Below are 22,839 nucleotides of genomic sequence, written 5' to 3'. Positions count from 1 at the left end.
ACAGATCATCTTAGACAAGACAGCACAGAGCCAACATCTCCGAGCCTCAAGGGTTGGGGGAGCCAAACATAGGGTAGGCAGGTGGGGAGGCTCTCTCTTCAGAACTTCCAAGGCTAGTCTGGGATAATTCACCCCTTCAAGACCCCCCAACCCCCCGCCGCTCTTAAGCTGCAGCCACACTGCCTTTGCATAATATTTAGAAACCGGGTTGATTGATGGAAAGGGGGTACAGCATTTAAAAAATATTGTTTGTGTCTAGAGTCGCTTTACTTGACATTGAATACTTGTTATAGATACTAAAGGAAGAGAGGGAGCCTCTGCCTGGAGTGGAAGGAGCAACAAGTGTTCATTGAATGTCTTCTTTGAGTGGGGCCCTTCACTAGGTCTTACGGGCTGCGGGATAGGGGCAGGGGGAATATAGAGTAGGTGATGCCCCTGAAAAAGCTACCTGTGGAATCCACTTGGGGACCAGTAATACAGGTGAGAAGAGAGTTCCTGACGACCTACATGATGCTCAATGCCAAGGGAGTGGCTGAGATGGAGAATTCTGGAGGAGTCAAAGTAGTCAGGCTGGGCCCCAGGAAGGAATGCATTTAGAGCCCAGTGTCAGGCTGATTTGGAGACTGGCTCCTGTGGGAGTGCTTCGCAGGATGGTGGCTAGGTGGGCCCGGCTGGAGCATTAGGCATTTGCAGTGGTAAATAAGGTACGAGAGGAACAAGGGGACAGTGTGGAGGAATCGGGCTGCCATGATGAGGAACTGAATGTTATCCTGTGGACAGAGGGAAGTTTTGGGGGAGAGGTATCATGATGATGACTGTGTTGTACATCGTTCATGTGGGTTTCCGCATGTAGGGTTGGTTAGTGCTGAGGAGAATAAGGGAAGCTCTGGAAGTATCAGGCCAGATTCAATGAGGGTTGGCTCGGGGTGGGTGGGGGATGGAATAGAACTGAAGGGCAGGCACAGAAGCTTACAAAGAAGGACTTCAGGGGCTCGGTGACTGACCAGACATGAGGAGCAGAGTATGGGAGGACCTAGAGGTGGCTCCAAATGAAGGCCTGGGAGAATGGGCTGCAAAATGTTCTGGCACTTCTCCAGCGCTCTCTCTCTCCGAGTTCTTTGTATATATCTTCTCAGAAGTTATTGTGTAAAGTCAGCATATATCAGTTATTGTGTTTATCAAATGTGTGTGTGTACAAAGGCACGCAGAGACAGGAAAGCCAATGTTCCTGTCTTTTCCAGAGGGGAGAAAAGTAATTTTGTAGTTTGGGGAAGGCCCATGGCATTTTAACAACAGATGGTTTCCAGGGAATGGAACTTGAGCCAACCCTGGAGAGAAGCGCTGTGGCTCTTGGGAAGAATTAGAAAGCATTCAAAATTGTGCCCCCACTAGTGGCCCCAGTAGGGAAGGTCAGGGCCTGGGGGGCACAAGCCCTCTGGAGCTCCCCACATCCCGCCTGCACGATTGGGGTTGTCTGTGGATGAGTTTGTTCCTAGAACTGGAAGTGAAGGGTCACTGCCAGCGATCCCCGACTCTGCACGATTCTTTCATCCTTTTGCTTCAGTCTGGACTCCCTGTGAGGACTCTGGGCAGTGCAGAGCCTTGTGCCCCCGAGCTTTGCACTTTCAACCTGGGTAACTCAGATGACTTGGCAGTTGAGGTGGTAGAGGTGTGGTTGGGGATACTGTGGGACAAGAGTTATGAATCTGTCTCCCTCACTGAATGCGTTGCATAATCAAGGATTAAATATTTCTCATTAAGATTGACTTCTGTTTTCTCTCTTAGGAGTGTTTGCTTTTCAACCTTCTCTCTTAGTAAGGAGAGTTGCTTCTTTTTTTTTTTTAATTTTTATTTTTTTCGGACGTACATCACAGAGTTACTTCTTAACTTTTTATTTTGGCAATGATTCCCTTAGGCAAAATGCACACTCACATTTATAATTATTCTTATCCTCTACAAAAGGTCCTGTGATCAATATCTAATGGCCTGAACAAAACATAACACTACATAAGTGACGTTTCTCTTTAGTCTTCTGATTGGGATAGCCACTTCCTTGGAACGAACACTTGCTGCCCCCATCCCCACCCCAGTTGTCTCGGTGCTGGGCTAGGCCTGGGGGGACAAAGATGAATGGGAACCTGTCCTGCAAGAGCCCAGGCTCCCACTGAGATTGTTCCCCATTGTCAAGCCCTGTGCCCTAGGTGACTTGGCAAGGAGTGAAGCCGGCTCAACTAGGGCTCTGAGCCTTGGAGTGAATTGCCAGGGCCATGATTCTTAAGGCTTGAGAAGTTGGCCCGGATAACCACATGCTTCCCACTGTCTCAAACAGCACACCTGGGGTCAGCAGGTTTGTCAGCCATAACTTTGATCCTCTGCCCTTTCTGGACAAAAAACAATAGGAATTTGTTGGAAAATATTTCATGCCAGTGGTTGAGCTGTTGAATTCACTTTCTCAGACAGGCTGTTGGATCCCATTACATTAGGAAACCTGTGATTCACTGATGGGTTAATGAATTAAAGAATCAGAGAGTAACTTGATTTGTGAGGGGAAGCAAGTGGTGGATTTTCTCATATTTGACTAACTGAGTACCAGGGTATGTGTTATACTCCAGGAGAATCACCCACAGTGATAAAGTCGGGGGAGGAGCAGAGAGGAAGCCATGAGTGACTATGGCAGCAGTCCCCCCACAGCAGCTTGGTTTAAATGCCACCTGCAGGCTTCCGAGGATAGCATCTTCCATCTGTCTGTGACAGAGCTTCAGGTTTTCCGTACCTTCTTCTGGCTGCATTTTGTTTATTTCTCAGGTTGTTCCCTGGGCCCAGGTCCATCTCTGAGCACACGCCCAGCTCTGCTGTTAGCAGCCACAGACGCCTCTGAGCTGTGTGTGCTCTGGGCAGCTTGTCCTGTTCCTGTGCTGGTGCAGTTTTTGCGCAGCAGATGTCAGCCAGAGGGTCACCGCTCCTGGGATGCATGGGGGCGGGGCTTCTGGCTCAGCTGATGTGGACCGAGCTTTGCACTTAGAGGGTCTGCTCGTTGGATCGCTGGATGTTCCTCAGCACTACAAGGAGGTTGGCAGGCTTATTGACACTCCGGAGGCTGCCACAGCCTCTGTCCCTGCAGAGCGCTGACTTGGCACATCTGCCTTTCTACAGGGGCACAGCCGAGCCGGGTCATATGGAAGTTTACTGGGTTTGGTGGTGGCGAGGTAACCTCGAGGCAATCAAAGGGAATCAGGGATAATTTGCAGGCTTCAGCAGGGCAGCCCTATCGTTAACACAATTAGTTCCATTAATCCTCCCTAATATTCTAAGGTAAACAGACAGCCTTTGAAGTCAGAGAAAACATCTTTATAAAGAAAGGAAAAGATGAAGTGATCAACTCCTTTTTTCTCCCAAGCGTTTGTCATTGTGAATCCTGAACAAAACATTGGAAACAACCACACCTGCTGTATTTGCAGGAGAGGATCAGGGGAAGGGCTGGGGAATCTGCAGCGGGCACGACGATGGCCAGAACGGACAGCCGAGGCCTGGATTTATTCACCCCTGTGTCTCCAGCTGGGTGTTAGGTTGGATTGGTTGGGACAGGGGGTGGGAGGGTTTGGGTTAAATGAGGTGCCCTGCTCCCCAGTTGAAGTCTTTATGAAAACCTAGAATCAGTCCACTTGGGGTATTTAGATTCACCACTCCCTTCCTCCCTCTTTCTCTCTTTTCCTCCTTTTTCCTCCTCCTCCTCCTCTTCTTTATGTCTTATTATAGAAAAATTTCAAACATACAAAGAAGTAGTTGGGGGCTGGCCTCATGGCCGAGTGGTTAATTTTGCGCACTCTGCTTTGGTGGCCCAGGGTTTGGCCGGTTCAGATCGTGGGCACGGACATGGCACTGCTCATTGGGCCATGCTGAGGCGGTGTCCCACATAGCACAACCAGAGGTGCTCACAACTAGAATCTACAACCATGTACTGTGGGGCTTTGGGGAGAAGAAAAAAAAAAGAAGTAGAGTAGAATAATGGAACCCCATGTATCTACCACCCAGTTTCAACAGTTATCATGACCAGTGACCAATTTTCTGGTTGGTGTTTAGTTCTCACCTCCCCTGGCCTCTATGTGGGTTTTCTTATTTGTTGTGTGTTGCTCATTTGTTTATGAATGAAGGGGCTCCCTGAATTTCTGATAGAGATTTATCTTTCTCCCTCTCTTTCCTTAGAAGTTGAATGGGTGAACAATTTAGGCAGATACGGAAGTTTCTGGAACCCAGGAAGCTACATCCAGGGCAGGGGAGGTGGATGGGGAGGCTGGGGAGTGGGGCCTGGGAAAGCAGCAGCATCCAGGTCCATTTGGTGGACTAGATGGATTCATGAGTAGGACTACCTTTTCATTTTAATTTTAACTGTTTCTGAGGCTGCTTACCTTCAGCAAACCTGCCTGCTGCAGAGCACGTTTATCCCCAGGAATAAACGCGGGAATAATCCTCTCCTTAACAGAGCTGTGTCACACTATCTTCCCCTGGCCTCAGCTCTAAATCTTCTCTCCTCTTTTCTGTGTCTTGCCTTAGAACACAAGGCTGCCCCTGTGGGGGCCTTGTGGCTCTGCAGCCTAAGAGGGCTCCTTGGGCAGGGGGTTCAGGCTCCAGCCTCTCACTCCGGTGTTTTCCTGCAACAGGCCTGGGACTCGGGCGCCCCGCTGCGGCCCCGCTGCGGCCCCTCTGCTGCTGCAGCCCCTCTGCTGCTGCATCCTACAGCATTTTGGGGTTGGGGTGTTTAGTGGTGGGGGAGGGACACTCAACCTATTAGAGCAACAGCAGCAGGCACACAGACTTCCCAGCAACAGGAAATGTCTTTATGCTAACTTCAAGCATTATTTCAGGTTTGCTACATTTTTTTTCTTACCACACGAACCCCACCTCGCAACAAGTGCGGCGAGTTAGTTCATTGGTGCATGAAGTCAGTGTTACAACAGGCTTAGTAAAACCTACAGGGGTGTGTGTGTGTGTGTGTGCGCGCGCGCGTGTGTCTGTCTGTGATAGAGATGTTTTTTGAAGACATGAGAAAGCTGAAAGAACCAGGGCTTTTACAAGCCACATGTGAGTGACGAGTGTGTGTTTGGTGTGGCGGTTTGGAGGGCGGAAGGAGGGAAGTGAGAGTAGACTCCGCCCAGGGCGGAGCTTGCGCCTCTGTATTGAGGTCTTTTCAGACATTTGGGCAGGTCCCTCCCCGTCTTCCCAGTCTCTAAGTGTATGAGGGCCCCTGGGATTAGTTCTCATCCCTCTAGTCTCATGGCTCAAACTATACGTCCCTTATCCAAAACCCTTAGGGCCAGATTTGTTTAGGAATTCAGACTTTTTTTGATTCTAGAATGTTAATATAATATATATTCTGTATATTACGTAACATCCCCAGCAGCCTGTGGGGCAGCCCTTCATGATCAAATGAATTAATATTTCTGTAATACAAATGTATAAATATTCACACTAAGTGGAATAAATATAGACAATAAATAGCCTTGCATGGGTTTGGATCAGATTTTGTTGCCAAATGATTTTGACCAAAACTTTTTAAAAAGTCCTGTTTTTAGAGCTTTTTGATGTCAGGCTTTGGGGTCAGGGATTGTGGGTCTGTCCCATCTCTCTGCCAGCGACTACCACACCCAGATTAAGATGGCGCTTCAGAGCCTGGACCTTTCCCTGTCCTTCAGGTTCGTGTACCCAGCTGCCCTTGCCTGTCTCAGGGCTGTACCCGACTAAGCTCGTCCAAACCCCGCTGCTGGTGCCCCACTCCCGCCCTGTTCCGCTCAGGCTCTTCCTGCTCAGCCTAGGGCAGCTCCAGGTTTTGCTCAGGCTAAAAATCTCCATGTTCTTCTCGAGCCCTCCCTTTCTTTCACACGCTGCATCCAATCCATTGGCAATCCTTTTGGCTCTACCTTCAAAATATACCCAGAATTTGAGCACTTCCCATCACCTAGCATCCCTTCCATCCCTTCCTAGCCACCAGCATCTCTCACCTGGATTGTCATGAGAGCCTCCAACTCTCACCTGGATTATCACAATAGCCTCCTGAGCAGCCTTCCTGCTTAACGTTTATTCTCCACACAGAACCCAGAGTGATCCTTTTAAAGTCTAAGTCACAGCGTGTTACTGCTCTGCTCAAACTCTCCTGGGATTCCCCATCTGGCTCAGAGCCAGAGCCCCAAGCACTTACTGTCCTCTGTCTCTCTGACCTCATCTCCCAGGGCTCCTCCCTTCCCTCTGCTCCGGTCACACCCATCTCTTTCTATTCCTGACAAAGGCCAAGTCCTCTCCCACCTCCCAGCCTTGCACTTGCTCTTCCCTCTGCCTGTTATGCTCCTGTTACCCTGCCAGAAATCTGCAGAGCTGGCTCCGTTAAGTATCAGGAAGGCCTTCCTTGAAAAATTCATAGATAAATTAACACGCAGTCACCAAATCCAAACTGAAACCTGCCTTTTTGCAACTAAGGCGGGAAAACTCTAAATGAAGAGCAACGAAAGGTTCAACACATTAGAAAAGATCTATTAACGAAAACTCGCTTCCGTTTACATCTACTTTGGGCAGTAAACAAAGCATTGGCTGTTAGAAGGATAGATTTGAAAGTTTTAAACTTTATTTTTCTTTGATGTCTTTGACAGGCTCAGGACTCTTCATGCTTAGGCTGTGGTTAATTTCTTCTATTTATTTCAAGCCCTGCCTCCCTTAATTAAGTAATGATTGTAGATAGCCCTAAACTATCCTCACAGAGTAGATCTGAGTTCATAGTCTCCATCTCATATGGTCTATAAGACAACATACATGTGATATAACTCTTTTTTGTGCTTGTCCAAAATATCATATGGAAATCTAATATCCATGATAGAAAGCCACAAATTAAGGAACTATTCTGACCTTTCAGAGCTTGAAGGCAATTTTCAGATCCCCTTTGCTGTGTGCTTCAAGAAATATCTTCCCTTCTAGTTCAGGTGTTGCTGTGGGTGTCAGTACACGGATGTCTAATCTGTGTGTCCACTTGCATTAGCCTGTTCATTTTGTAAGGGACTTCATAAAGGTGTGCAAAACAAGCACAGAATGAATACGGAGAGTTGCCCATTTCTAGAGATTAGATAGTTTCTGCTTTCACATATAATTTGTACCTGAAAATTTATATTCATTTATTTATAGAAAAAATTCAACTGAACATTCATGCTGGCTCGTTAAATTACATATTAAGGCAGGCTCTATCTTAGAAAACTGGAAACTACGCCAAACTTCTTATTTACGTCCTCTTCAATTTTTTGATACAAAATCTAAAAGTTTTGAAAATTTGATGTTTCTCTTCAAAATTTAACAGAGTCAACTGATGAGTATCCAGTGGAGGGTAAAATATTTTACTGATTCTGATATGCCTAATAAATTCTACTTTTCTTTATATTACTTAAGTTTGAGACCTATACTTGGTTTTCTTAGAACCAGCATTTTTATTTTTTATTTTTCCTGTTTTATAGTTCATTGAGGACAAATGGGAGAATGTGTTTCTAAGAATTCCTGTAGAAACAAAGATGGTGGCATTGCGTAGCTGGGTGATGGGCGCTATGTGGGCATGTCACGGCGGGAATGTTTGCTCGTTGCCTGATAGCAAAAATCTGCGTTGTTATGCAGGTTCGTTACATGGCAGCTAGTTTAAAGGTAACAGTGTATAAGGCACAAAAATGTGGGCTGTATTACTCCACAAAAATGAAGGAAAACCATCATCCAGAGAAGGAGATTTGGTCAAAGCAAAGGATTTTTAGTCTAGAGTGTTCTATTCGGTTGAGTCGTTGAAGCTGTTGTTTAATATGGTCAAACTATATCCAGCTAAGGAATACGCCTGGCTACTGACTACTCAGAACTGGCGCTTAGGATTGAGTTGTGCTATTACCATTTGACCAGAAAATTACACTTTTAAAGAAATGTATAAATTTAAAATAATTTGTCTCATTTTTACTTGCACCTTAAAGAACTCTGGCCTGAAAATTAGGATAACTGAGTTTATTTTTTTTTTTTTCATCTGTGGGTAGTTTCCTCAGATGCCTGAATGGATTGCTTCACCTTACTGTGCCTCAGTTTCCTTACCTGTAAATGAGGGGATTGAGGCACATAATGTTCTTCAAGCAACAACAAATTTATCGTTTGATGTTTTTGAATCTCAAAAGTTATAGTAGAAAGTAGAAGAAAATTACAAAGTTTAGAAAACTATGGATATGCACAAAGAAAAAAATTACACGTTAATCTACTCCCCCATAGATAACCTTTTTTCCCTTTATGTATGTAGCTATCCATACACATTTTATATTTACAAAATTGGATCATAAAATACATATTCCTTATAATCTCTTTTTTCCTCCACTTAGTACCATATTTTGAATATCTTTCCATGTCACTAAATATAATTCTGCAAGATTTTTTTCATGATGGCGTGATATCTAATGATTTGAATATGCCACAATTTATTTAAATAGTTTGCTATTATTGGACAATTAGTTTCTAATTTTATACTCTTAAAAATGCAGTAATGATCATCCTTGTATTTAAATCATTTTGCACATGTGAGATTGGGATAAATTCCCAGAAGTGGAATTTCTAGGTCAAAGGATTTTTGTTATATAACGCCAAACTACTTTCTACAAATTTTGTGCCAGCGTGCAGGTCATCAGCAGTGTGTGAGAGTGCCTGTTTCTCTCCTGCTGTCACCAGCCCTGGATAATATCATTTAAGATGACATGTTTTTGGGTTTTCCATTCAAGGTGGTCTTGGAGCAAATGTATTTGTTTCTTTGCCTACTCAAGACCTCATTTAAATATAGAAAAGAAAAAAAGGGGGAATAAAATTCTGTAACAACCAAGTAGGAAGAAAGAAGCCATCATCAAAGTATTTCAGTAAATTTCTGGAGATGAAAGTAGAGAGCAGGGCGGCAACTGATGGAACAGAACAGAGGTACTGAAGAGCCCAGAACATGTGCAGAGGGTCCTGGAGCCTCACCTAGAGGCAGCTGTTCTGCACAACTCTCAAGGGGCTCCAGGTTGGGGAGACTGTAGTTACTTACCTCAGGGAGCAGGAGTGGGATGTGCAGCTGAAAACACGTGCCCATCTGAAAGTCTGTATGTGGAACTGTGTACTCCCTATTTTCACTGCCAGAGGACCTGGAGCCAGACCCCAACCTTCAGTGTAAAACACTGAAAGGTTCTTTTAAAAAGAAATGGTATAATGGTTTGAGGAGAACTGGCAAAGCTGGTGTGGGGAATCCTCTACCGTAATGGCCAGCTCCTGCTCTCTGACCCTAAGGCAGATGGGCTAGTGTCAACAGAAACATGTTGCATCCATAAACCAAAAAAAGAAACGATGCTATGAGAAAGAAAGAATAGAAAATAGGAGGGTACTTCTGGAAACTCAACATATTATTGTCAGAAATAAAAGTTCAGTGAAAGGGTTCTAGGATAAAGTCAGGAAGTCTCCTAGAATATGGACTAAAAAGATAAAAGAAATGGAAATATATATATAAAATAGTAAGAGACACAGGGATCAATCCTACTGGTCCAACATCTGAATAATAGGTGTTTCATAGAGAAAATGGAGAAGAGGCCGATAGCAAAGAACAAGTAGAAGAGTATCTCTCACAAGTTCAGTTTCGTTCAGCACAATGAATCAACAAAAGACACCCTGAGACATATTGTGAAATTTCAGGACACTGAGGATAAAAACGATCTTAAAAATTCCAGGGAGTAAAAACAAAACAAAGTTACCTACTGAACCACAGAAATCAGGCTGACATCAGAGTCCATTGGCAATATTTATGTTAGAAGAAAGTTCTGATAGTGATATATATATATTTTTTACCTAGAATTTTATATCCAGCTAAACTATCAATCATGTGAGGCTAGGCATGCAAGTTCTTAGAAAGCTGGCTTTCTACACACTCTTAATCAATATTTCTATCAGAATCTACTTTCCTGGCAAAAACAAGGGAATAACTCAGAACAAGAAAGATGATGGATTTCAGCAACAGCGGCTACACCCAGCAGAACAGTGAAAAGAAGTCACAGTACTACAGCTGTGCAGGGGACCAGAGAGCAGTCAGTTCAGATTAGGGAGAGGAGGACAGTGGGGCTCTCCAGAAGGGTAAACCCTAAGGGAAAAGGACCTTTTCTCGAAGATCTGAGAAAGGCAGTTGGTAAAGTGGCGGGGGCGGGGGGCGGGGAATGCATTTGAATTTGATACTGGATGTTTTCTTCAGTGAGTGGCACGTGAGTTGTCACATTAGGCCCATGGAAAAGAAAGTATTTGTAATACCATTTACAAAGTCATAATATGTAAACACTATTAATTAGTTTTCAGATTTTAAAACCAATGTATATACAAAACATGGAACTCAACTATGGTTAGAGAACAGAATATCAGTGTTGTCAACATTGATAGACTAACAATCAAGACACAGAGGTTGGGATGGAGTGGGAGAGGTGGGCGGAGGTGGGGAGGTGGAAGCAGTAAAGTCAGATCTACTTAGAATGTGGAGGGTCAAGGGATATTGTCCATAGTTAATGGAACAAGCAATTGACATTTTGGCTTGCTTTTCTGCAGTTGTAGAGAAGAAGAGAGAAGGAACTGAGAATTGTGATATGTAATTATTTTGTGGAGGGGGAAAGCAGAGTGAGGTGGTGGGTGGACTAGATCCTCATCTATCATAGCAGCAAGGCAAGAGAGAATGTGTAAAATAAGAAATCAGGAAATTGAGGTACAAATATTTTATTTAGGGACATGGCAGTGATCACCAGAAAAACTCAAATAGAAATTATTAAAATTGGCTTCCTCTGGGGAGTAATGGGGCAGGGGACTGTTGCTTCTCATGATGAGTTCACATGTGGTTTTTGATTTTTAAAAACTGAACACATCATGATACTTAACTTTGTTTATATTTTAATAAACAAATAACACAGAAGTACGTAGCCCAAAAGCAACTCTGGCTAATTTGATAGGCAAAAGAGAAGAAAAAAATTTTACCCTTTAGTTGTATTTCTTGCTTATTTGAACCAAGTGATTTCTGAATTGCTTATGACTCTTAAATTTTATGCTTCCATGATTTTTATAAAACTATTCTTTTCCTCATAGGACATGGTTCCAATTGTATGGTGAAGAGTGGTGGCAAGTAGGACTTAATATACAGAAAAATCACCATACAGCAATATTTCCAGGAGGGCATTTATTCCCCAAAGTCAGACAGCCTGCACTGTGTTTGTGTTTCGTTGTTCGAGCCTTCCAGTTGATTTGCTGGTTTGGTGTTACCTTCAACTATGAGCTCCAGGAGGACAATGAAGGAGCTTTACTTTCATTGTTCTTGTGTCCAAGAAGCAACTCTGTCATGGTGCACACCATGTGAGCTCCTTGAACAGCTCACAACGTGTTCTTTCCACACATCTCCTTGAGCCCATGCCCCAAGGTAACAGGCGCGTTGGGTCCAGAGTTGGAGAGCCAGGCTCCTCTTCTTCAAGCTGGGAGAATGTAGGCAAGTTTTCTCATCCCTGAAATAGTTAAGAATAAGGGTATTGCCTCCCTTGCTTAAATAACACATGTAAAATGCTCAATAAAGAGTGTTTATTAGAGTTGTGATTATTATTAAGAATAAAAGTCTCCCAGGTGGTGTAGTGGTTAAAACCAGTCCAGTGGTGTAGTGGTTAAGTTCACGCACTCTGCTTCGGCAGCCCCAGGTTCGCGGGTTCAGATCCTGGACGTGGACGTATGCACTGCTCATCAAGCCATGCTGTGGCGGCATCCCACATAATATAGAGGAAGATTTGCACAGATGGTAGCCCAGCAACAATCTTCCTCAAGCAAAAAGAGGAAGATTGGCCACAGATGTTACCTCAGGGCCAATCTTCCTCAAAAAAAAAAAAAAAAAAACGAAGAAGAAAACGGTCTCTCTTCTTGAGGAGCTCAAAGTGATGAATAACAATTATAATGTCTTGGATTTGGAAGATAATTTTTCTGGTTGCACAATCCTGAGCTCCCAACTGAGCTTGCCTCTGTTCCGCATGGATCCATTCAGTTCCCCTGGAGTCTCTAGTGATTACCTGCCTTGTGCCCAGCCCTTGATCAAGCACTGTGGAACCCCAAAAAGGGAGCACATGGCTCTGCCCTAGAGCTGCTCACAGTCTGGGTGGAAAATAACAGTAATGACCCGAAGGCTTACATTTGTAGGATGCTGGCTGTGTACCAGGCACAAGTGTTTCACCATCTCATTTAATCCTTCCAACACTATGAGGCAGGTGCCGCTGATGTTTTCTGTTTGTAGATGAGGAAATCGAAGCAAGGTCCACAGAGCTTGTAACAGGCGAGCTGGGATTTGAGCCCAAGTAGGTTGGCTTCAGAGCTTTTTGTCTTGATTACGGCAATGTGTTGGCTTAGTGTAAAAAATAGGAAATGTAGAACAAAACACATACATACAAATACCCTTAGTGAGAGAGACCGTTGCCAAAGCAAAATGCAAAGTGCAGTTGGTAGTGGGGTATTTTTCACTTCAGAACACTGTGGGTAAGTGGCTACATGTCCTGCTGTCTGCACCTACCATCTTCTTTTAGGACACACAAGTCGTGCACTGCCGTTTCCCTGAAAGAAGATAGAAGAACTATGCTGTGGCCGGGGGTGATGCTTTGTAAACCATTATACGCTCTCAATATTAGGTTTGGCACCTTTGGATGTTTTCTCAGCACGAGAAAGCATTTGTGTCCACCTAGAGTTATTTGTTTTTAGCCACCTCCGTCATCAGAGGGAGCCAGCTCTCTGGGTCTATTTCTGAGCCTGTTGAAAAGAGGACGCAGGTGCCAACTTGAGTTTACTCCATTTGCGGCCTGTGGAGAGCTGGGATCTGTAACGTAAGGCTCCCGTCCAGCCCGCGGGACTTTCACACGGAGATGATGGCCCCTGCGCCATTGGTTCCCGTGACCTGGCTACGGAGGCTGGGAAAGCAATGTGCCAGCCAGTTTTAAGGGACATTTATTTACGATGTGTCTGGTAACCGAAGGAAGCTGTCCTCTGGGGGATTGGAGGTTAGAAATAACTAGTGAGAAAAGGTATCGACTTAAATTTTGTAAAAGTGAACTCAAGAACACGATTTAAAAAATCAAATGGTTCAAAACAGCATAGAGTGAAGAAGCAACCCTCTTTCCTGATTTCTGGTCCCCCAATCCTGTACTTGCAATCTCTTCAGGCAACCCCTGTTTCCTTTTGATTAAGACTCCTTCTAGAGATAATCTATCTGGAAAAAGTGTGTGAGTATGTGTGTGTTTCTGTGCGTGTACACTTACATACACACCCATTTTATTCACACGGCATAATAAACACGTTTCCCACTTAATATATCCCAGGGATAGTTCCATATCAGTCAGTACATTTAGATCTTTTCATTCTTTTTTAAGGGCTTGCATAGTGATCTACCAAATGTACCATCATTTATTTAAGCTGTCCTCTATTCATGGACGTTTAGGTCCTTAAGGTCATTAAAAGCCATTTTAGAGCATTTGGTCTAATTGTCTTGTTTTACGTATGAGGAAATTGAGATCCACACACACAAAGACCGATTTAAATACTTCAGCAGGCTCTGAAGCTACAGTTTTGGATGTGTTTTTCTTGCTATTATCGTATTTTGATCAAAGAAGACAGAAGAAGGTGGCTGCGCCTTGAGTGTGTGTTGCACACGTGGGTGTGTGTGTGAATGTGTGCCACGCAGGTAGGTGTGCATTGTGTTGTGTGACAGATGTACTCTTGAAAAACTCTGAATGAAGCCTTTTATTTTTAAAAATGGAATATGAAATTTGAAATGCCCTGAGGGTGGGAAGATGCTTTGTTATTTAAAGGAAAATTGTGGAGCAATCCTTATGTGAAGTGATGACTTCTTTTTTTCCTTTTTAAAAAATACTTCATTGAGGTATAATTTGCATGCCAAAATGTGCATCCATTTTAAGTGTATGGCTTGATGTGCTTTGACAAATGTATACGTTCTGGTAACCACCACCCAATCAACATATAGAAAACTTCCATCTTCCCAAAAAGTCTCTCTGTGCCCTTGTTTTTTTTTTTTATTGAATGTATACTTTAATATTGTAAAATACGTTACTGACAAAATCATCCAACCATCCTCAGTGCCTCTTTGCATTCAGTTCCCACGTCCCCCTCCAGGAGATCACCATTATGCTTTTTGTCCCTGTAGATTAGTTTTGCCTATTCCAAAACATCATTTAAGTGGAATTGTGCACTTTTGTGTTTGCTTTCTTTCCCATAGCATCCATTTGGTGGCGTGGATCCGTAGTTCATTCTTTATTGCTGACTAAATTCCATCACATGGATGCAGCATGGTTCACTTAGTCATTCACCTGTTGTTGGACGTTGGGTTGTTTCCAGTATTTGGCTGTTGAGAATGAAGATGCTAGGAACACTTGTGTCCAGGTTGATGGCTTCCCAAGTAAATTATCTCCATAATTCAGTAATTCAGTTGTGCAGATCCAGTTTAAAGTCAGGACATTCATCCATTGAGCCAACATGTAGAAATATGTCTTAAATCTGTCCCATGTGCTAGACAGACAGGGTTCCGCCTTGCAAAGATGTACGCTAAAGCCTGCATAGTGTCTCTATGTGGCAATGGAAGGTGGTTGAGAAAGAAAGAATCCTCCTCTCCTCTTATTCTATGAAAGGAAGTCCTATGGAAGCCTGTTCACAGAGTGGAACCCTTAAAATATTTAATTATGTGTGCACCCTCTGCTTTTTAACCAGTCAGTGTACTCAACCAATAGGGCTAGTAGCAAATTCCTCCTCAAATGATGAATCTTAATTTGATTAGCTGCTAACTTCAAAATCAGCACACACCCCGCCCCTGCCAGCTGCTCTAGAGTCGCCCATGGTAGTGCCTCAGCATTTTGTGCTTTCCAAAAGCACAAGGCCGGAGGATGCCTACTGCGGGAAGCTCTCCTGCTCTGCCTGGCTTGCCTCTCCCATGCCGGGTGCCCCTGGGGAACACAGTGTGCCCAAAGGGCCTGCAGGGGAGAATGGCCAGCAATCACAGGGGTGCAGGACTTGGGCAGTGGGTCTTCTGCTTTGGGAAAGAACCTCTGAGTCTTCTCTCTTCTCCCTTCTGCCGCCTCCTTCTTCACTCCCCATCCTCTTCCAGGTAAAAAACAGTCTAGGGGCTTGCCCCATGGCCGAGTGGTTGAGTTCGCGCGCTCCGCTGCAGGTGGCCCGGTGTTTCGTTGGTTCGAATCCTGGGTGCGGACATGGTACTGCTCGTCAAGCCACGCTGAGGCAGCGTCCCACATGCCACAACTAGAAGGACCCACAATGTAGAATATACAACTATGTACTGGGGGGCTTTGGGGAGAGAAATGAAAAGAAAAAAAAACCAGTCTATTATCTAGGACTTAATTGGTGGAAAATGGCAGCACAAACCTCTCTTCCTTCTTCTCATCCTTTCTAGATTCATCTTTTTCTACTTTTTCCACTCCCTACCTTTTGCCTCTTTCGAAGCCTGACAACAGATAGAAAAGGAAGTGAAACTCAAAATGGGCATGTGTGACCTTTGTGGGCTGTTCTGAGGAAAGGTTTGACTAGAGATCTCCAGAGAAAGTTGAGCCTATGGTTCGGAGGAAGCTTGACTGCAAATTTCTGACTTCCTTTGTCTCAAACTTGATTACCCCAAAACACAGGCACACAGACACCTGTGGGTCGCTGGGGTCTGACAGTGACACACAGCAGTAACACATAAGTGGGCTGCCCAGTGCTGCATCATGGGGCAGGCGGGCTGCTAGCCTGGGGGTCAGAGTTCCCGCTGGGCAGGTGTGGTGTGGTGGGAAGAATATTGGACTGAGAGTCAGGAGTCAAGGGTACGAGTTCTGACTCTGCCACTCATCTCTGGGCTGCCCAGCCCCAGGGGACTCATTCAGAGAGACTACTGCATGAATGATGTCACCTGGGCCCCGTGCAGCAGTGTGCTCTCACTAGCCTGCTAGACTGGCCAGTTATCTTCCTTAACCTCAGTTCCCTCATCCACACAATGGTGCTAATAATACTTGCTATCTTACAGGTTATTTGTGAGGAATGTGTGAAATAATGTGTGTGAAGGGCCTTGTGAATGGTCGGCACCACCCAAAAAAAGTGCCTGTGAATCTTACTTTTCAGAGATCTTTCATGAGTCTACAGGTTGGACTCTTCTGCTTTGTCTTGTTCCTGACTCAACTGAGTGGAGCTCTGTTTAGGCCCAGACCTTCCCCACGGGCTCTCAGGGCGGACACGGTGTTGGAGTCATGGCTCCGCCTTAAACCAGCCTGGCTGGGAAGCAGGTCACTTGCACCCGAGAAAGAGAATGAGCCTGCAGAGGGGAGCCAGAGGCTGAGAGGAAGCAGAACCTGGCACTGGGTTGTCAGAGGAGGCTTTGTGGGCAGGGCAGGGCTGGAGCTGGAGCCGGGAGCTCCATCAGAGTCATCTCTCCTGTGTGCTCCAGGCAGCCCTGGGTGGGAATCCAGACTAAGGCTCTCTAAGCCCCAGTTTTTCCATCTGAAAAGCAGGGAATATTAAGAGCCTCACATGAGATTAAATGACCTAATGCAGGTGGAGCACCCAACAGTGTGGGAGGCACAGTGGGCACTCAGACAACAGGTGGTTGCTCCCCTCCTCCTTCTCTCGTGAGCACCTCATGGCCCTCTGAGGACCAGGGCTGTGGCTTTCTGTGTCCCTGGATTTCCCCTGGGCCGAGTACAAAATCCTCACCTTAGTTCTTTATTTGATATTCACAACAACACTGTAAAGTCATCAGATATCCTGAAATAACATGTGATATCAACGTTGAGCGAAAAATGCCTTTTGTGTTGGGAGAAAGCTTGATATAGTGGAAAGAACACTCGACTAAGTAGCAGATTTGAAGACTTGGTGTTTCAATCGCACCAACAATTGCTGAATATTTTGTGCCAGACACCATGCTAAGCACTTTACAAAGATTATCTAGTTAACATCATGACAGCCCAAATGACACAGGACCTGTTATTAATTCCATTTCATGGAGGAGTGTTCTGAGGCTTAGAGAAGGTGGTGACTTGCTTCAGGCCACAGAGCCGGTGAGTTCACTCTTCATCATCACATACTGAGTATCTCCTGGGTGCCAAGTGCTTTGCAGGTATGTCTCATGGAATTTTTGCAACAACCCATTTCGCACATGGAGAGATTGAGGCCGAGGCTCTGGGAGAGTCAATAATTGCTGAGCTGGTAAGGGACAAAACTGAGATTCAGCCCTGGTCTGATGCCAAGGGCTATTTGTCTCCCCTACTGCTCTCCTGCCTTGCTTCTGGCTCAGCTAGAGGGGTCGCCAAAGGCAATGGAGGATGAAAGAGAATCGTAGTCAAAGAAACAGAGATAGTAGCTAGGAAGACTTATCAACTAAAGGCATGAGGTTCAAGGAGATTTGATAAATAGGGTTGCATCTGGGAGAACTGGGAGGAACCTGGAGCACAGGAGAGGAGGCTCAGGACTAACCCTGGGAATGGCTGGGAGGCGGGAGGAGGCCTCCTTTTGTGTTGTGCCAGCTGCCTGGTGGTGAGGCCGACTGACAGTTTGCAGGGGCTGTGCAGGGCTGGGCACCTCCATTGCTTCACTATCTGGGCCACGTCATTGTGAGCAGAATCTGTGATTAAACTAATTTGGCCGTGAAGTTGTCCCACACTCCCCCACCTTTTACCTGATAACCCCTCCAGTCATCCACGCTGACGTCGCGCCGCCCTGGATGGATTCTCAGGGCCTCCTCGCTCGCCCGGCTGGGGCTCAGCCAGTGCTCTGCGGCCATCTGCCCAGGCTGCAAAGCTCTTTGTTGCTTTTGGCATGTTTAATAGCTTAATTTCTATTTTTCTGTGTGGAAATGCAGTTCATCGGCATTGAGGCAGCAGTGGGCGCTAAAATGGTTTCTGATTGCTATCTTGAACGTTAATATCCTAATACATTTTATCGGCAATGACCTGTCCCCCCTGCCGCCAGTTCTCACTCCCCTTCTGCGAAGATAGGCACGCTGCCTGCCTTCGGATAGGCTCGCAGCCCATCTCATTCCTTTGCAGTCTCCTCCCTGCTTTTCACAGATAGCATTGTGCTTCGCCAGTGAAGTCCACAGTCGTGGGAAATCTCTGACTTGGAGGATATGAGAAAGCGTTTCATTTTGCCAGCGGGGTTTAATAGGGATGATCTAATCTCAAAAAGGCATACATTATTTAAATTCCATGCTTTCGGACAAGGGGGCCCCTGATATTTTTGAAATGTGGCAGGGACAGGATTCTGGATTGGCTCCCATCAGCAGAGCTGACTGTTGGTTTTCCTGTTTGTAATTCAGTGCAGGGCCCGGGTTATGCCTGTGGCTCGCGGGGGCGGGGGGTGGGGTACTAGTGTTGAGGGTGCTGGAGAACATTTTCTTTACCCAGAAAACTAAAATCACAGACTCTTGGGGTGGAAGGGACGGGGAGGGTCATATGGCAGTTTGTTATTTGATTCCCACCTGGATCCCAAGCTCAAGATCCCAGACTCAGGTGAAGGGCTCCTATGGGGCAACCTGAGAGCTCCCTCACTCCCTCACTCCCTCACCCCTTCACCCCCTCACTTCCTCACCCCCTCATCCCCTCACTCCCTCATCTCCTCATCCCCTCACTCCCTCACCCCTTCACTCCCTCACCCCCTCACTCCCTCACCCCCTCACCCCTTCACTCCCTCACCCCCTCATCCCCTCACTCCTTCACCCCTTCACTCCCTCACCCCTTCACTCCCTCACCCCCTCACTCCCTCACTTCCTCACCCCCTCACCCCCTCATCCCCTCATCCCCTCACTCCCTGCCCACAGAGTAACTGAAATGTCACCAGCGGCCTCACCTATGAAGCATTGCCCCGGTGATGAAAATGAAATTTTGAGGGAAACCTTAAGCACTCTCAACCACTAGAGGCTGAGTCTGGAGATAAAGTGGGGCCCATGAGGAGGTTCGGGGAACCGGGATCGTGAGTGGAGGTGATGCGGGGTCGGTGAGCCGAGGAGTCGAAAGAAAGATTTCTTAGACTCTCAAGATCTGGCAGTAGTGCTCTTTTATTTAGAGAATAGTGTGGAATAGCATGGGGACAGGACCCATGGGCAGTCAGAGCTTCTGCTGCCCCCGCTGGCATGGGGACAGAGCCCATGGGCAGGCAGAGCTTCTGCTGCTGCCCCCGCTGGCATGGGGACAGGACCCATGGGCAGGCAGAGCTGGTGCGTGGGGACAGGACCCACGGGCAGTCAGAGCTGGTGCGTGGGGACAGGACCCACGGGCAGTCAGAGCTCCTGCTGCTGCCCCGAGTTGAGGGTTAGAGCTAAATTTAAGGCATAGGTATGTGAGTTATCTCTTTACAAGACAAAGAATATGTAAAAAAGTTAAAATGGTAGATAAGAATCAAACCGGATTGAGTAAATGGCAGAAGTCACCGCTTGAATTTTATCCTCGGCTAAAGACAAAGGAGGATTTGTGGGGGGGAGGGTCAGTTACATGAGGTTGCCAGACAGTAACCAACTTAAGTTCTTGCCTCTGGCATTGACCAAGAGCCTCTAGAGATAAGACCATCCCCCCCTCTTCCTGGCACAGAGAGGGAGGCATCTTCACAGATAGAGGTTTCCCTTAGAAATGTAAATGTTTCCCAACAAAGGGGCAAACAAATTCCACTCCTTGGAGCCTGAATCTCATCTGTAGTTTTAAAACTAACCAGCCTAAAAATCCTCATCATAAGCCATTTTAAAATTAAGCAGCCTAAAAATCCTCATCAGAGGGAGATGTTGAGGGGAGGGACCAGGAGAACATCAGTTTGAGGTGAGTCTTTTTCCTTCAGGGAGTGTGATGTTCGTGGTATGGCTGCTGCTTCTTCCCCTCCCGCCTGAATGTCCCGCCTGGATGTCACTTTAGTACAGATCACCTGCCTGCCTTCCTCCCTGGGGACCCGGGCTAAGAGGGGCGAATGATCCCAGAATAAGCTCTGGAAGTGCTAGACAGAGAGCCTTTTCCCACCTGCACACACGTTTACTGGGTGTCTCCTGACTAACAGACAGTGAGCTGGGCACCGGGGATGCAAGTATGATTCTGACACTCTGGCTAACAGAGGAGATAGACATATGGACAATGGATTACAGTTTATAGGCGCCAGGGCTAAGATATATATGTGCACTGCGGGAACACAAGTGAAGGGGCAATTAATTCTGACTGGGACTATCTGGAAAGACTTTAGAGAGGAGGCGATAATTGACCTCAACCTTGAAGGAGGAGGCGGTGCTCACCAGACTGACCTTTCCTAAGTAGTGCATGCCAAATGAGTGGCTGGGCTTTGCTGGGGACAATAAGAAAGAAAAGGAGGGGTGGTTCCTGCCCTCAAGAAATTCACAGCTTATTGGGGAAACAAGCCTGGCAGTAAGAGCCAGTTAAAGCTCTGCATAGACAGATGGGACTGTGGTGGCGGGTGTAGGCTACCAGGGGTACTTGGTGATCCAGGGCTTCCGGAGTTACTTCTCTGTCTCGTGGAGAACAGTTTCTCTAAGGATAGTTCAGATCTTGCAAAGATGTCTTACCTACAGGAGGCCCAGCCCCTCTGACCTTTCTCCCAGCATGTTATTTCATTGGCCTGGTTCTGCATAGAAGTAGTTAGTCGGATTTGGAGGTGGAGAGGGAGGAAGTGGGGGCGGGTGGAGAAGGTGATGTTAAGACTTCAGTGATATTGGCTCTGTCTTTACAACCCTGGTGAAATCTGGGGTTTGTAAAACCACGTGTGCCAACACACAGGCTGAGCGCGGGGGTTCTTCCATCTTGCACGAGCACCACGCACATTCCCAGCCTTTGCTTGTGCTGTTTCTTCCGCCTTGAATGCCTTCCCTTTCCTGCCTCCATGAAGTCTGCCCAGACTGCTCTTCTACACCGATTTCAGCTCCATACTCTGTCAGGTATTCTGTCCCTCATCATTAAACCGGGTTCAGCATTTTTCTGTTTTTTCACTCCCTGGTGAGATTGTAAACACCCGAGAGCAGGAATAGTGTCCTATGCTTCTCTTATTTCTCCTGTGAGCACTTCATGTGGTGCAAAGAGCATGGGATTCTCTAGACCATCTTGGCAGAACCTCAGCGTTGCCACCTACCTGGGAACTTTGAGCACAGTTTCCTTATCTGTAAAATGAGATAACACAGAGCCCCTTAACCTTGACACTGTTGGCATTTTGAATTGGATAATTCTTTGTTGCGGGAACTGTCCTACGTGTTGTAGGATGGTTAGCAGCATCGCTGGCCTCCGCCTATTAGCAGCACCCTCTCTGCAGTCATGACAATCAAGTGTTCCCTGTGTCAAGTATCCTTTGTGCCAGGTTTCCCTTGTGCAGCAAAATTGCTTCCCTTTGCGAACCACCGGGATGACACTACCTATGGGGTGTGTTTCAGACCTGCTGGTGCTGCATCCAGAACATAGTAGACGTGCCATAAATGCTGATTGTCATTCATTCCTAGTTCCCCTAGCACCTGACACATTGTAGGCTGATGAATTGAGTGGAGCTGTGACTTTAGGTTTTAGCTGTTTGGGTGGAAATATCAGGTTGCTCCCACAAGGCACTAACAGGGTCACTGTGATTTTCTTAATTGCAGATTGATCTGGAGCCAGAAGGAAGAGTGTATGTGATCATCGATCTCTCGGGGTCATCGGGTGAAGGTAGGAGATTGTGACCTCTCATCCTTATTCTCTTCCATTGGCTCTTTGTCTTCCAATTTCTCCCTTCCCTCCTTGGCGGGGACATTTTATGGTGACATTTAATTAATTGACACACTTTAAAGGAAAAGGTTATTTTGAAGATTCTTATGCCTGTGTACCAAAAGGGACCAGCCATCTGTTAACTTTGGTGTAGCAGTGGGAAGATTTTTGACTTACCAAGTGAGGCCAATAACACGGGTGTTCCTGCACGCTGGTGTGTGAGGCAGCCTTCGATGGGGTGGCAACCTATCCCTGGAGGCTCGTGTGGGGTTTGTGTGTGTGGTGGGAAGGAAGTAAAACCAGCTGGTCTAACAGTATTCAGAAATGAAACAAATAAGGTGTCAAGTTTCAGAATCCTATTTCTTTAGAGCTTTTATAGAAATATTACTGCTTTTTATGCAGGCTAAAGCGTTGCTCTTAAAGAGAAATAAGGGGGGGGAGGGAATGTCTGCTCCCCACTGGCTGTAGGGTGTACATGTTCTCTGATAGTCAGATTTTCCTTCCTTCTCCTCCTTCTTCTTTTCTTTTTGGTGAGGAAGAGTGGTCCTGAGCTAACATCTGTGCCCACCTTCCTCTATTTTGTATGTGGGACGCCTACCACAGCCTGGCTTGATGAGTGGCATAGGTCTGTGCCCAGGATCCGAGCCCGTGAACCCAGGCCACTGAAGCAGACCATGCTGAACTTAACCACTCTGCCACGGGGCCGGCCCCCCTTTTTTCTTCTTCTTATACCCTCTTCTCTCAATCCTGTCTTGGCCCACTTACGACCTTTAAAGGCTTGCAGGGTGGTGAGGACTGACTCGTCAGGGCAGAAGGGAAGACTAGACAATAACACCTTGTCCACATGGGAACAGGGGGATGGTGGCAGACTTGGACTCTAGAGAGGGTGGGAATTGGGACTGAAATTTAGTTATTGGGACCATCTTTCCTCTTCTCCTCTCTCTGGGGGCAGGGGGACAGAGCAGTTGGCTTTAACGTCATAGCAGAAAGATCGGAAAACCAAGACTGGTTCCTCTTGGCAATGAGAAAAGATAGGATTTAGGGGGCCACAAACTAAAAGAAAAACCAACGCAGCTCC

At 46.2% G+C, this 22,839-nt stretch overlaps 1 protein-coding gene across 2 annotated transcripts in view; it reads left to right on the top strand.

The window, feature by feature from the left end:
• Positions 1-22,839, top strand: part of PRKCE (protein kinase C epsilon) — a 494,927-nt gene that overhangs the window by 153,769 nt on the left and 318,319 nt on the right. For both annotated transcript variants that reach the window (XM_046661900.1, XM_046661902.1), the window contains one exon: positions 21,659-21,722. In XM_046661900.1, coding sequence (XP_046517856.1) covers positions 21,659-21,722 — 64 coding nt within the window. The remainder of the gene's footprint in view (positions 1-21,658; positions 21,723-22,839) is intronic.

The sequence above is a fragment of the Equus quagga genome, chromosome 5 (genome assembly GCF_021613505.1).
Source record: "Equus quagga isolate Etosha38 chromosome 5, UCLA_HA_Equagga_1.0, whole genome shotgun sequence".
Taxonomy (NCBI): domain Eukaryota; kingdom Metazoa; phylum Chordata; class Mammalia; order Perissodactyla; family Equidae; genus Equus; species Equus quagga.
The sequence above is the reverse complement of the archived record's forward strand: the minus strand, read 5'-3'. Positions and strand labels throughout refer to the sequence as shown.